This window comes from Grammomys surdaster, unplaced genomic scaffold (assembly GCF_004785775.1).
Source record: "Grammomys surdaster isolate TR1022 unplaced genomic scaffold, NIH_TR_1.0 129, whole genome shotgun sequence".
NCBI lineage: Eukaryota > Metazoa > Chordata > Mammalia > Rodentia > Muridae > Grammomys > Grammomys surdaster.
The window spans coordinates 8,453,998-8,469,418 of NW_021604587.1; the positions used below are offsets into that span (position 1 = coordinate 8,453,998).

The 15,421-nt window shown below is 41.8% G+C and overlaps 1 protein-coding gene across 2 annotated transcripts in view; it reads left to right on the forward strand.

The window, feature by feature from the left end:
* Sel1l2 (SEL1L2 adaptor subunit of ERAD E3 ligase) overlaps nucleotides 1-15,421 on the forward strand; it is a 131,027-nt gene that overhangs the window by 113,349 nt on the left and 2,257 nt on the right. Inside the window, exons 13-18 of one of the 2 annotated variants that reach the window (XM_028755044.1) lie at nucleotides 3,390-3,452; nucleotides 3,986-4,073; nucleotides 5,558-5,706; nucleotides 6,753-6,918; nucleotides 7,034-7,108; nucleotides 10,587-10,759. In XM_028755044.1, the coding sequence (XP_028610877.1) occupies nucleotides 3,390-3,452; nucleotides 3,986-4,073; nucleotides 5,558-5,706; nucleotides 6,753-6,918; nucleotides 7,034-7,108; nucleotides 10,587-10,759 (714 nt within the window). The remainder of the gene's footprint in view (nucleotides 1-3,389; nucleotides 3,453-3,985; nucleotides 4,074-5,557; nucleotides 5,707-6,752; nucleotides 6,919-7,033; nucleotides 7,109-10,586; nucleotides 10,760-15,421) is intronic. The other variant, XM_028755052.1, reaches the window with a different exon arrangement.

Sequence of the window (15,421 nt, forward strand, 5' to 3'; positions counted from 1 at the left end):
TTCCTTCCTTCCTTCCTTCCTTCCTTCCTTCCTTCCTTCCTTCCTTCTTTCCTTCCTTTTCCCTTTAATTCTTGTTCTAAGTCCTTCTCCTTCTAAGCAGGGCTCAATCTTTTTTCCCACTACTAGCTTCCCCACATCCTTTTGCTCACAAAATCCTTCCCTTTTTTTGAATTAGCATCTTACCCTCTACTCTGGGGTTCTAGAGCTTTGTACCCCATGGCTTATTTCCTACTGTCTGAAATCCATGTCCCTTCAACTTGAGGAGGACCCGGTCCTATGTTGCTAATGTTCATTCAATGTCAGTTAAATGATCAGTCCTCCCTACAATTCATGTCACTTAACTAGTCAAGAACACGAAGCTCTCACATGCAAGCTGGATTTGGGGAAGTTGGCTGCATGTATGTTTTGTTCATCCCAGAAAATGCTTTTTAAAACTAGTAAATGTCTCATCAAACCATGAACAGTCAGATCCTTTTCATGGTTCACTTTGTGATTATATCTGAGAGATGTGCCTCTCTCAAACCTTGCTACCATGTTAGCATGTGACCCATCTGAGGTAGGAAAAAAATAATTTTGACTTTTCTTTGAAAATAGCAAGAGCCGACTGAGTAGAATTACTGTTCTATGTGGCAACAACTGGAGCAGAGATGCTAATCTGCAGCTGCTGTCCCTAGACAAGGTAGACACTTCTGGTTGCCCTCACTCTCCTCCACTCTATCACTGGTGTAATTGACTTACCCTAGATGGAACTCAATGACAGATCAAAGTATGATGCCACCCAAATCCAGCTTGTCAAACCACTGAGTTTATTGACTCATTATGATAGAGCACGAGTAAGGGTGACCTAGAGCTGTGGTTCTCAACCTTCCTAACACCACGATCCTTTAAGACCATTCCTCATGTTGTGGCAACCCCCAACCATAAAATTATTTTCATTGCTACTTCATAGCTATAATTTTGACACTGTTATGAATCATAATATAAATATCTGATATGCAGGATGGTCTTGGGTGACCCCTGTGAAAGGGTTGTGGAGAAACACTGTCTTAGAGGAACATAGATGACCCCAAAGCAGCCACACCACTGGAAAGCCTCAATACAACATAGACAATGGCTTCATCATAGTTTCATACTCTACATACTCCTGTGAGCCCACAAACCATAAGGTCGTGTGCTACTGAGGCCAACTTCCATACACTGGGGAGGTGGGTGTAAACGGAGAAGCTGGAATCTCAAGCAGAAAGTCTGGTGACTCCCTGCCTCCTTCTATGTGGAAATATCAATAGGCCAGATTATGAGGGTCTCTTGATAGAAGCCACAGCCATTCTAATGATGATAATAATAGCTGTCACACTCATAGGATGCCATCCAGCAACTCCTTACATCACCAGCACAGAGTATAGTGGTGCCAGAGTAGGCAACCTCTGTCTTAAGATTCTAAATATGTGCTCCAGGCTTAACACTACTGAGTTATCCAGTAAAAGAAGGAATGTATTTTGTTCTGGCTGTTACAATCCTCTCCCTTCCTTCTTCCTCTCCTTTCCTCCCCTTTCATTTTTTTCAACATTTAAATGATGCCTCCTAGATAGTAGACATACTAGATTTTGCCACATCCATTGCAGTAGGTCTTTTGCTAGAAATCACAGGTAGATATAAAAGAACAGAGAAGACCTAGGCATACCTTGATTACAGAATGTTTGTGCAATTCATGGCCTCAGGATTAATGCCCATCACAAAACAAACAGCGAGGCCATTTCTGTCGCTTGTTTAATATTGATGGAATATCTCAAGGATTTTTTATAAGTCCTTTGAAATACGCAGGCTCAAAGCTGGGATTCATGAGCTGGTGTGTGAAATATGTCTTCCTTGCTCCTTTGCTCTTCCCTGGTCACGGGGGCATGATCTGGTGGCCTCCACAAGAACTAAATTTAGGCTGTTAAGGAGACACTGGAGAACCTTCTATCAGAATTTAGCTTCCTGAGGAAATTCTGTAAGTCTATAAAACAGATTGACCGACAGATCTGCTGAACAAAAGCCAAATAGCCAAGCCGTGGCTTTTTACACAGCCTCACACAGCCAACAGAGGGCAAAAGACATGAGCGGGAGTTAAGAAAAAAAGAAACTCTGGTTGGAAAGTCACTAAGGATGTGTGTGTGTGTGTGTGTGTGTGTGTGTGTGTATGTGTCTCTGTCTATATTTATGCATGTGTGTGGATGTATGTACACACAAACACACACAAAGATCAGAGAACAATTTTCAGAAATCTATGGATTCCATATGTTCCAAGGATGAAACTCAGGTTGTTCTACTTGCACATCAAACAACACATTGTTTTACCCAATGATCCATCTGGCCTATGAAGAAGTCATTTTAAGGCTCATTCTTCATCCCAGACTAAGACACTAAATACTGATGTACCAGATCATGTGCTCATTAAACATTGCCCTCCCCTTACTGAAAGCAGTGTTGAGTATAGATGAGAAAAAGAAATGATAGTTTAGCATCAGGTAGATACTGGTAATGTTATGAGGTTTTGAATTTAAATAAAAATATACTTCATAACTTGGCAAGCATAATATATACAAGTAATAATAAATTATTAACTGTTAGCAGTAGTTGCACTGAAATCCAACATCCTGAATTGCTATTTGGCCATTGATGTCAACTCCCTTTGGACAAATCAGGTAACAATTGTCTAAATAGACCTTCCCATTCTAGAAAACGCATCCATCCTTTGTGTCTTGGCTCAATATCAATAGCATAATACTTTGATTCTCCCAACCAAGCAGTCAAGTACCCCCTTTTATCTGTCTACCACGTTCTCACGTTATTTTACTCCAGAATTTACTACATTTAGCATGACTAAGAAATTAGACCCACCTAACAGGGCATGGTACTGTTGGCTTATAATCCTAGCAGTTGAGAGTCTGAGACGAGATGCTTGTAGGTTTGCGTATAGCAGTACTTGGTGAGACCTCTCAAACAAACAAAAACAAGTTAAAAAAGGAAGGAAGGATGGAAGGGAGGGAGGGAAAGAGGGAGGGAAGGGAAAGGAAGGTGACCCAGTTCTTTGATGTGGCTCAGATCTCAGGAGTCTGTAATCTCCAAGGCACAGGTTACCTCTTCCTCCTCCGCCTCTTATGGAATCACTCACAAATCAAGCACTAAGTGCTGAATGAGAGACAGAATTAACCATCTGACTCCCATTTTCTTCTTTTCTTTTCTAGTCAGAGGGAGTTATGAAGGTGTGAAAGGGTACTAAATAAGCCAGAATAGTTTGCCATCTGCCTGGTTGATGGCCTTGGTCATTTCTTTCTAGATACATTTGAAATATTTGAAGATATTGCAGTAATTTTCCTTATCACCCTTTTTTTTTTTAATTCTTCTAGGGCAATGCAATTGGCCTTCATGGACTTGGTCTCCTTTACTTCCATGGAAAAGGTGTTCCTGTGGTACGTTCAATAAACTTATCTTCCCTTCAACATATTGTCAGCATTTGTAGGGTTAAAATTAATGGTCATGAATTAATGTATAGGAATTAATTTTTATTACTTAACTAGTCAAACTAGTACATCTGACAGAGAATTAAGTGATTCAGTAAAATCTTTGCCAAAGAGAAAGGAACAAACCTGTGACAAGAATAGCAACCACAGTGTGTCTGAGATTCATGGGGTCAAACTAGCTTTGGAAACAGTTGCCTCCTGAGAATTTTATTACTAGAGAAATTTATCTTCTTAGCTTAATATGTCTTTTGAGTGACCTTCCCCCATCCTACAAAATCAACTATCAATACAGACAAATACAATTTATAATTGAATGAGATAATTATTTCTTTAGAGCATCTAATTAAATAATGAAAATGTTACATTTCTGGTGCTATTTTAACTAGCCTATAGGACACTGACTGTACTCTTAAGCTGGAAAGTGGTTGTTACCATGGAGTTATGTGTATAGCTTTGAGTAATACAGTGTAATTATCTTGCAGAATTATGGTGAAGCACTTAAATACTTCCAGAAAGCTGCAGAGAAGGGATGGCCTAATGCACAGTTCCAGCTAGGCTTCATGTACTACTGTAAGTATCACAAATACAGCTACCTTATTTAGAATGATGTATGCCTTAGTAAGTCATCTCCACTTATAACAAACATGAAAGGGTTGGTCTGAGTGCCTTGAAAGAACGTTTTGGCATCAGTTTAAAGAGAGCTTTAAAGGAACCTAAAGACTTGGACATTGGTTGAACGAAAAGGTAAGGGAATAGAATCAGGATGTCCACCTTTGACAAGCTGAACTTTGAGATTCTGGTGATAGCCAGCATACACACCCAGAAACACTTATAAGAGAGGACAAAGTCGAGGAGAAAGATATGAGACATTAACATACAGGTGTAAATGAAAAGTAGTTGTGCTTACAAAGGAAAAAGAATGTGAGGGGAAAGCGATGTGGCTATTCTCAAATCTGGTGATCCTTTTTGGCATCTTGAAAGGATAAGCTAAAGAAGAGTGACCATAACGGAAAAGAAAGCCTGAAAGGGGAGGGAGGTTGATAGAGATCGCAAAGGGCAGAAAAGATAGAACTTTTCAGATGGAGTAGATGAATAAGACTGTACATTTTTCTGCTAATACAGCACAAAGTCTGGTGGTAACAGTAGGCGTAGAGAAGGAGAGTTGGGGGAGGGGCAGTGAGAAGAGGAAAAGCAAGTGAAAGGGGGGAGAAGAGAAGGAAGAGGGGGGATGAGGAGGGAGGAAGGATAAATGATTTGGTGTCCTTATTGTTTGGAAAGCCTTGATGATATTATTGTATTTATTGGAATGGGTTAAGGTGTGAATGCAAAGTGCGAAAGTCAAGAGTCAGAATATTATTTCCAAATGTGTACCTGTAAGAGGAAGAGGAAGCCGAAGGGGACAAAATCCAAGAAGAAATTGTTACAAAAATGATAAAGGAGACATGATTATATTCAGAAGTGATAAAAGGGAATATAAATCCAATCCAGGGAAAGACCCTCCTTTTCACAGGCGAAGTCCCTAGATGTGAATGACACAGAAAGACATATAACTGTAGCAAGAGAGCTGAGCTAAAAGTCTCTCCTGCTAGGGATCTACTGACCCTGTCCAGCATCAGACGTCTCTCCCTAATCCAGTCCTTATCTGAGACAGCTATTCTTCCTGGCCCTGGAATTTGCCTGCTCTGTCTCTGTGGATGATTGTGCTCTACACATGTCGTGTGTGTGTGTGTGTGTGTGTGTGTGTGTGTGTGTGTGTGCGCGTGCGCACGCACTTGCTCATGTGTAACAATAATGGTAAGATCTCAGAATTGCTCTCATGGTCATGCATTACCTCATCTCCCATGTCCATGAAACCAAATGGCCCTTTTTCTTAATTTCCTGAATGGGTAATGATCACAGAGTAACTCAGCCACTTGCCCCCAAAATAATGAATCTGAAGCAGTTTGTCTCATGATTTGGTGGTCTTTTCCCATCCTGTTCAGACTAGTGGGTATCAATATGACCATAAATTATTTTTTAAAAAATGAGTAGCTCAAAAGAATTTTAATTTTCAGCTGGCTCTGGAGTATGGAAGGATTATAAGCTTGCCTTCAAATACTTCTACTTGGCGTCTCAGAGTGGGCAGCCTCTCGCCATTTATTATCTAGCCGAGATGTACGCAACTGGCACCGGAGTGTTGAGATCATGCAGAACGGCCGTGGAGGTAAACACGGGTGGCTCTTGCTGTTCTTCCATTGGTCACACAGAGTAGGTTGATACCTTTGTTTTGTAGCTTTTTATGGCAGTTGGTAGTGAACATCACCATTTGACAGGAGGAAAAACAGTAGCATCACTTAAATTGGGGAAGAGAAGAGCAGAAATGACCCCTTCCTCTCCTGAGTTTGCCTCTGAATTCAGTCAAGAAGCTCTGTTTCAGCCTTCAATGGAATTGAGGGAGCAATCTGACACTCCTGGTGAGAACTGGAGTTGCTCCTTGGGAGACAAAGGCTCCTTCCCAGAAAACAGGGTTCTTAGGTTTTTGATGATTCGGATGACAATTGAGAAAGTGGGTTGGTTCTTTCGGCCTCAGCCAGTAATTTACTTTTCAAAAGAATGCTTTTAGGACCTTAATGCCCTTCATTGATTTATTAAATGTGTCTGCTGCACCAGTAAAAATACCTCCGTTGCAATCTGGTCCCTCTGAAACTCATTTCAAAAGCTGCCAGCTAATAATCTATCTTTAGATTTGTTCCTTTGCCAACTTCCTAATGAATTATGTATGGCTAACCTCTTCTGGTTACATAAGGGCTATTCAGCTAAGTTGACATTTGTCCCCATAGAGCTCTGCACACCTCCCTCCCCATTATGTCACCTATACCCTCCAGCACTGACTTCCCTTCCTCCTCACTTCCACATTTTGGAGCCTTGTCCATGCTGAGCAACAGTGCCTTTAAGATGACAGAATCAACAAGGAAGCCCTCCAAATTGGTATTCTTATCCTTTGAATAGCCTCCAGGCCAGGAAAGTTTATTATACAAATTAAAAGGAGCCCAGGAACGATTTGCTAAAGACAAAACTACCCTGAGAATTTGCATGCCTATAAATGTTTTAATTCTTTACCCTAAATAACTTTCAAAAGTCAGGCAGTTTTAGAAAAAGAAAAAAAAAAAGTTTTTGCCTGCTTGGCTGGCAGAGGCTGAAGACTAGGTCCACAGGTCAGTAAGTGGGATGAAGCTAACTAGCCTGTGTGATTTCTTTTCCCATCTTCAGCTTTATAAAGGTGTCTGTGAACTAGGCCACTGGGCTGAGAAATTCCTGACGGCCTACTTTGCCTATAAAGATGGGGACGTAGACTCTTCTCTTATTCAGTACGCATTGCTTGCAGAAATGGGATATGAAGTAGCTCAAAGCAATTCAGCATTCATTTTGGAATCTAGTAAGATAAGATCTTTGCAATTCCCCAACCCTACATATTCATATATGCATAGCCTATCCTCATGTAAGCCTTTTTAATGGAATGTCTCCCCTCCTCCCTTTTCTTTTTCTTTTAGAAAAAGCTAAAATTCTGGGGAAAGAGAAGATGTATCCAATGGCACTTCTGCTATGGAACCGAGCCGCCATTCAAGGTATAAATCAGATCAAAACAGGCATGTAGCTGGACCCTGCCCATGTCTCTTCATCTGATTTGCTTCAGTTGTGTTGTTGGGAACAGATGCAGAGAGGTCAACGGGTCAAGCAGCGGGCACTTCAAATTATACTGCTGTTAGAGGTCAATTTTGAGAAATTTGTTTTCTTCATCAGTCTCAAAATCCCTTAGTTTAGCAAGCCCTAAGAATTTCTCTGTCTCCATGGTACCAGAACTGTTGTTTGAAACATGATAATCTTACTCTCAAGAAAACCGTTTTCTTGGCCTAGCTTTAGTCATTCATTTGCTGGGTTGTTTACTGAGCTAATCTAAGATGTGACCTGTGTATGAGAATGTAGGCAAAATTAACTTTGCACCGACGACATTCAACTTCTCTTCTAAACTGAGCCACCAATGATGACAGCACACTTCAGATCTTTAACCATCGATATGTTGGGATTTTTTAAAAAGCAAGCGTAAGTAAGTGGGAAGTTCCTCTCTTGGCATTTCCAAGGCCTGTCTTCTCACTGGTCTCACATGTGGTAAGGAATGTAAACTGTCATTGGCTGGAACAGCATTGGCAGGTGGCATTTGAATCACCATGTCCCTTCCAATTTTCCCCCTAAAATTATAGTATTAAAATCAGAGAGACGCTGCACAGCTGTCACGGCTGCCATTTGGATGTGCTAGGGACTCTTGCAATAAGAGAGCAATTTTATTTCCAATTAGGTTTCTTGAAATCATCTCCTGTTAAGGCTGAATCATCCCTTTTAACAGGAAGTAATAGGGTAAAAAATGATTCTCAGCTGATGCTAATATGAGGCAGGGAGTGGGGTGGGGGGAGGGGAACCACCATGGTGCCTTCACAGACCCAGCTGAGCTTGTAATACAGCAGTGAGCCATCAATGAGATTTTAGTGAGAAATTCTATGTTTTCGAAAACGCAATAAAGACCTTATTTGGTGTGAGAAAACAACGCCGGCAATCTCTCAGCCATGGCAAATCAGCTCAATTGCAACAAACACATGTTTATTTCAAGCCAGGAAATGTCGTGGAAATTGAAACAAAGAAAATTTGAAAATGAGGAGACATTAATATTAAATAGAACACACACACACACACACACACACACACACTAGGTTGCTGAAAATAATCATGTGTCACCAAAGGTCAGACATGCCCATTCTCAAAGCTATAGCTGCTTGCTGAGTCGCTCACAAGAGGTAGGAAATCTAATAATGAAAATTTCCAATTAGTCACGAACGCTTCTTTTAGCAGCTGCCTCAATTGAAGAGGGTACTGAGCCATCGTGGCTCAGGCACCACCTTGCAACTGTGGAAACGAGATAGAAATCTCTCTCTAGTCAACCAATCTACCCAAAAGTCTGTCATTATTGCCACATGCACTTAGTCAGTACCATTCATTAGGATATCATGGCTCTGAGGACAGGCTCATTCACTTGTAAGGCCCCCGGAGTGGGGAGACCCCCACTCAAACCACAGGAGAGTTCAACCATCCAGAATCACTCGAGAGACCGAACTTGCTGCAAACCGCAAAAGGCTTTATTTCCGGATTTCAGGGTATCTGTTGACTGAGGCCGAAGCTCACAAGAGGCACGTCGACCCCGAGGCTCGGGAGCAAGGGGTATTTAAAGGAGAAAACCGCAAACCAGGGGGGTGAAGGGGGAAACCAGGAGGTGACAGTAGTTAGTCATAAACCCGGATGGGTAGTGGGAAACATCCTGTACACATTTTTCTCAGGAATGTGACCTTAACCTAGCCCATTGTGGTCAGTCACTCCCTGGGGTGACTTGACCAACTCAAGTTCTGCTATTCTTTGTTGGACCGACCTGGCTGACTTGCCCCCTGGCTAATTCTTCAGGTGGCCAGCTAGTTCCTGGAACCTAGGCCTGTAAACCTGCCAACCTTAATTCAGATGATGGGGTCTCAAGCTTCTCTATGAATTTTTTTTTGTTTTTTTGTTTTTGTTTTTGTTTTTTTCAAGACAGGGTTTCTCTGTGTAGCCCTGGCTGTCCTGAAACTCACTCTGTAGACCAGGGTAGCCTCGAACTCAGAAATCCACCTGCCTCTGCCTCCCAAGTGCTGGGATTAAAGGCGTGTGCCACCACTGCCCGGCCGAATTTTTATATCCTTACACACTGATCTCCATTCTCAGAGGCTTGGGAGTGCCTGCTCTTAACTGCAAAGTTTAAAAATACACAACTGTCCCATTCCTTTATGAAACCTTGGGTTCAGGATGACAGCTTTAAACAAAATTGGAGATGGAGTGGGTTTCTCTTTGGAGCATCATGTCCCTCCTGGCCTCTGTAGTTACCCTTGCTTGAGTGCCATTCCTATCAACCCTTGCTTCCACTCACCTAAACATTTTGTATGATTACTTGGGAAGCTAACTCTGAAACCTAATGTCTTCATCAGCTTAAGAATTTTAAAAACATTAGCTCTGCTCAGAGGGAAACAAAGGTGTGTTGTCTCATCTCTTTAAAGTATCTGTGCTTTAATAGGAGACACTGGGAGTATCACTTTAAAAACTTAGCTACTGGACTAAGCAAATGGACAGAGAATTTTGGAAGGAGTTCTGTATCTCAGGAGATACCTCAGACCCTACTACACACATGCTTCCCATTTTCCAAGAAAGCCCAGATTTTGTGAAAGGTTGGCCACAGCTGAGACAAATGTCCAACTTGAATTTTTCATCCTCTCAACCCACAAAACAGAAGGGAAGCCATCACCCAAGACAGACAGACCAGCAGGCAGGCAGACAGGCAGGCAGGCAGGCAGTCATGAATGCATTCGTACACACACACACACACACACACACACACACTTAAAAGCCATTTCTAAGTGGCCTTCCAAAGAATGATGTCACATATCTTTAAAAGTAATGTCAGTTCCCCCCTCCTTGCTCTGTCTACATACCCACATTTGTTGGAAAGTAATATCCTAAAATACCTCTGGAGAAGGCATTTCCAAAAATATCCTAGCATGTTTGTCTAATCATTCTATAAATATTTATCAGGTACCATGCTAGGCACTGTACCATACAGAACGATTTTAGTAATTAAGAGCCTTGTGGTTCTCGCCTTGCCCTCATGGGACAACTGCCAGATGAGAGCAGAGTTTTAGAAAGGAACTCTAGGGACAGGGAAGATGGAGTTCAGTTTTCCAAGAGTTGTTGTATCTCCAAACTATGAATTTAAAAGGAAAAAATGCGTCAGTTGTCATTTCTTTCAGAACATCATAAGCATGAGCATTGTCCTGCAATGAAGACTGCTAGCATTAAGAACTATAACTTACATTTCATAGAGGACATGTAATCTTGATGGTGAGACTTTGAATATTTCATGTGCATTCAAGTAGTCATGCATATGTATGCGGTGTTTTTACAGCTTATTAGATTGACTTACTGAGAACTTTACATGAATCCCTTGTGATTTTTTTCCCTTTCTGATATTTCTCTCAGGGAATGCTTTTGCTAGAGTAAAAATTGGAGATTACCATTACTATGGCTACGGGACTAAGAAGGACTATGAAACAGCAGCTGCACACTACAGTATTGCAGCAGACAAGCATCACAGTGCACAAGCCATGTTCAACCTGGCATATATGTATGAACACGGCCTGGGCATCTCGAAGGTAATTGTATTGGTTCCAGGCTAGTAATGACAGCTGTGTGTGAAGGGAAAACCTCTAACGGTTAGGAATTTCATTGATGTCATTAATGTAGAAGGGAGTCCTCCCTTGTGCTAACACATAGAACTATACTATCACCTTCCTCTCCTCCGTTTATACCACAGACATAATGAGTAAAAGAAATCTAACTGAGGCCAATCTAACTCATACTTTCCTCCTTTTCCCAGCCCATATTTCTGTAGTGAGTCCTGTCTCCACTTCCTCAGGGCCAGGACGTATGCACTGGCATCTCCACCAACTCCTTAACTGTCAGTTGTTACAGCAAAGTGAAATGATGTCCAGGCTAGAGATGAAGGTGCCACGTGTTGACCCAGAAACATCTCACAGAGCAGCCAACATCTTCATGACACCATACTGGGCACTCTAGAGAGGGAGGCCTCAGAGACTACATCTGGCTTGAGGCGTATTCATTAATGAAACAATGCTAACACTACAGGTGCTGGTGGAGAAAAGCCCTTAGACAGCAGGAAGAATCAGGCAGAAGATGATGGATTATGAGTCTGAAAGGCAGAGGATGGAATGTAGATATGTTAAATGCCAATGTTAATCAGTTTTGATCAGTTTAATATAATATTATATGTATATATATAAAATCTTGCTAATCCTACAGCCATTTGATGAAGTAAGCACTCTTTCCTTGTGTACATCAGGAAATCACACTGGCAGAGATCAAGTCAATTGGCCAGGTATGCAGAACTCTTTAGTGGTGGATCCAGATTGTTATGCAAGGCATGTCTGATCCCAAGCATTTGAGAAGGAAAAGAGACAAAACTAATGGGACTGTCGATGCGTCATTCTTAGTTATCAAGCAGAGTTCTCGTCAGTGTTTATATTCCCAACTGTTTCTAGAGTGAAATACTGTGGAGACTATTGACTTTGTGCTTTCTTCTTCAGTCCAGTAACACTAGCAATTGAGAGTGATTGGTAGGGAGTTTCCTGAGAACCGCTGATGCTCTGCACTCTCCACCCAGACACTTCTTATTCAGGCAAGGACTACCCAAGGGAGCAGACCCCATTGTCTTGTCCTCCCTGCAGCCTGCTTCTACCTGATGAGTTTTTAATCAGCCTCCGCATCCTGAGCAATAAAATACCAACTCCATATGCTGCCCTATGAGAATATGTTAGCTACCTTTGACTGTAAAAGGGACAGGAGTGAGTGGCTAAATTGGATAATTCTCTGGATGTCACTTACAGAACCTTCACCACCCACTGTCACCCACATTGGTGAAACGGAACTAATGATACCTAGCCCTAGCTTAGAGCCTGTGTGAGAAGGCTTTGTAGATAAACAGTGTGTCGAATGGCTGTCATTTAGATCAGAAGGGAATTTGAACAGTTGCTAAGGTTTCAATAAGATCAAAGGTTTTATTCACAATTCCTCATATGACACACCGTAACCCAAGAGAAGCACGGTTTACAGAAAGTGTACAAATGACCCCACTCGATCCGTTCCCTCAGTCTGCTCTCCTACCCCTAGTGATTCAAAACAAGGACTCAGTCTCCTGACAACCACATCCTCACCACAGTGAGGCCATTTTCACCTGTCTCCTTGAGGCCTAAAGGAACATCCTCTCAAGACATGTGGTGGAGACAGCAGGAGAGGTCTAGGGCCCAGCTGTTGGACTATACTAGAGGCTTTGGTTCTCCTCCAGAGTCACCAGGGAACGTCTTTGCTGGACACTTCCTTCACGATTCAGCTATCAGCTATTGGGACATCCATTTCACACTTGCAGAGTAGCTGCCGGTTCTTCTCTCTGCTCACCTTTCCATTCTTCCTGCCAGGTTCCTCTAACTCACAGATGGCTCACCCTGATCAGTTTTCCTTACATGAGGTCTTCTGGGGTTTTGTCTGTTTATTTTATGTTTGACAGAAAGTATCTACGTTAAAAACCAGAGATGAAGTTAGAGACAAATAAAAACCAGACAAAGAGAGAAACAAATAAAAGAAACCAGAGGCCATATTCAGACCTAGATACCAGGATGTTAGATTAAGCTGATAAGAGATCTCTGGGTAAATCACCAAGTATTCAGGGCAAAGTTTATTAGTCTCATTCTCTCATAGCCAAATTAATATAGTGACTCTATCTTTCCAAATAAGCATCCCAATGAGTTCAAGCCCCAAACTTATTCCAATGGGAGGAGGAGGAGGGCCCTTCAGCTACTGAAGCACGGCACTTCAGTACGGCACTTCACAATCCTCGCTACCAAGCCTCCAGCAAAGCAGTGAGAGAAATGAGTGTAATATCATTTCCAGAGAGTTTCTGAGAATGAAAGAAGGCCGGTGGGATCATGTTTTGTAAACCCTTCTCATTTAAGGGATGAAAGTGAGGTAAAAATCAACTCTTGTGGAATTGGTGTAAAAATGTGAGCCACGGAGCTGAGGTGCTTCTCAGTGGAGCTAGCAGGACAAGTCGCCTGCGTCACCTTAGGCCACTTTGTTGTCCAAATCCCCTCTCGGCAGGAGCTTCAAGTGTAGACCACGCCCCCCCCTACATAACCTCTTAAACTCTCGAGAATGACACACCCAAGGATTCCTCCAAAGTTCATCCTGGGAAACTAATGAGTTTTTAGAGGGCTTTACTTACAGAGCATGCACCAGGAGTTACTGACAGGACAGTGGGTGACCTGAAAGCAGTCATGCTGGCAAGTTTTCATCCAGCATTGACTTCTCCATAGATGAAAGATGGACCCCCCGCCACCTAATCCTCCCAAGCCCATAAACTCTAGAGCCTCCCTGAGGCCATGCGCAAATAGGTCAGAATTGCAAACAAATGGCTGTGAGAAGCAGTGGATACTAAACTGCAGCTCTAAGGACCCTCCCCAACTCCTCCTGCATGAGGAATCATCAACAGTCTACAAGCCCAGCTGTAAGGACAAGCAGGCTCAGCTAACCTGATGAAGGCGGTGGTGGTTTGGTTGGGAGGGTGGTGCTGATAAGAATGCCTGGAGTAAAATAACCAGGGATGTGAACTTAAAAACAAGCACTCAGCTCACAAATTACTATAAAACTCTTTGTTAGTTTATATTTTTTTAAATTATTTCAGAAGCTTAACCATGATCAAAGCCTGCTGTCCATTCTTCCTTGCCATTCCAACTGTCTCTACTCTGAATCAAGTCTGAATTTTCGGTCACCGTGGTCTGTTGCGAAGATTAATTGGTGTCTTCAATTCTGATGTTCTCTCATTTCATTTCTATTTCTCATTACATAAATACTTCTGCCTGTTAGAGACCTACAATCGCTAGTCCTTAGAACAATTACGGAGGAATGCCTGCCTAGTTAGACTACATTTCCCAGCATCCTTTGCATCCAAGTGTCCTGTCCTCACAGCTTACGTGGAAGGTGCCCTTTGTGCTAAGGCAGCCGGTAGAAAATGGGGCTTCCCCCTAGTTGCTTCGCTCTTTGTTGTTGGAACACAGCAGAAAAAAGCAGAGGCTCTAGGGAAACTGCAGAACCACTTAATGGAAAGAGCAGAGTTCCTTAATTACCAAAGAAGAATCACCCAGGAACATCCCCGCTAAAATGTTGACTAAAGTTAAAAACAAACTTTCGGTACTGTGTCCCTGGATTTTTGGAGTTGATTTTTATTAAGTGTTAGCATGACCTTCGGAATACTTAATTCATCAAACACTGCTATATTATTGTTGATAAAGTATAAGACCCTCAAACCATTACCTCTCTTACTCTCCCCATCCCCCAAAGGCAATGCAGACAGACAAAAACACAAATTGAAAATATCTACTAGCATTATAAATCCTAGAGTTACTTTAAATTCAAAGCCTTCTTTGACTTAACTGTCTTTAAGAACAATAGCCTCATATGCCACTTTTCTTCTAAATACATTCTAGGCTATACATTCCTTCTCTTCAAAATCCTTCGATGCTTTCCCAGGTTTGAATGCTATCTACTTGTAGAATGACCCGTTACTGCAGTCTAACTTTCATTCACACGTTTGTGTGCTGACTAGGTGATTGTTCACATAGGAAGTGGTGGGCTTGGATCTGGGGTCATGAACAAAACAAAACAACATCTCCAAGGAGTTTATAATACTCTCTGGGAGGAGCATATCATATGCTGGAGGAATGTGTGTGAACCAGTATCAGTAGTTACCTCTGCACAATAGGGTTATGGGTGAATGTTTTTCCTATTTAGTTCTATAATACCAGATTTTTCTCTAATTTCCAAGTGATATATTCATAATTAGAAAATGAAAATAAATTACTCAAACATCCATCTTTTAGTTCATATGGTCTATTTTATGATAAGGAATTTGGGATGATATAAAATATTCAGGCCTGGAGAACTCAAGTGCCAGGCTTCCTTCTTGGAGAAGCCTGCTGCACCTTTGACCTGCAGGAAGCTATTTTGAACATACGCACATATTAATCAGTACTGTGGCACAGCCGATACTTTAGTTGGAACATGCTACTTAAAAAGAGTCAGAGACAGATGCACTTAACCTAAACTGCTGAATTTTTTAAAAGAATTAATTTCCATGTACTGCATGAAAGTTACATCTAAGTGGATTGGGTAAAACTTCTCGTTTACTGCATCCTGGGCATCCTTGATATATATATATATATATATATATATATATATATATATAT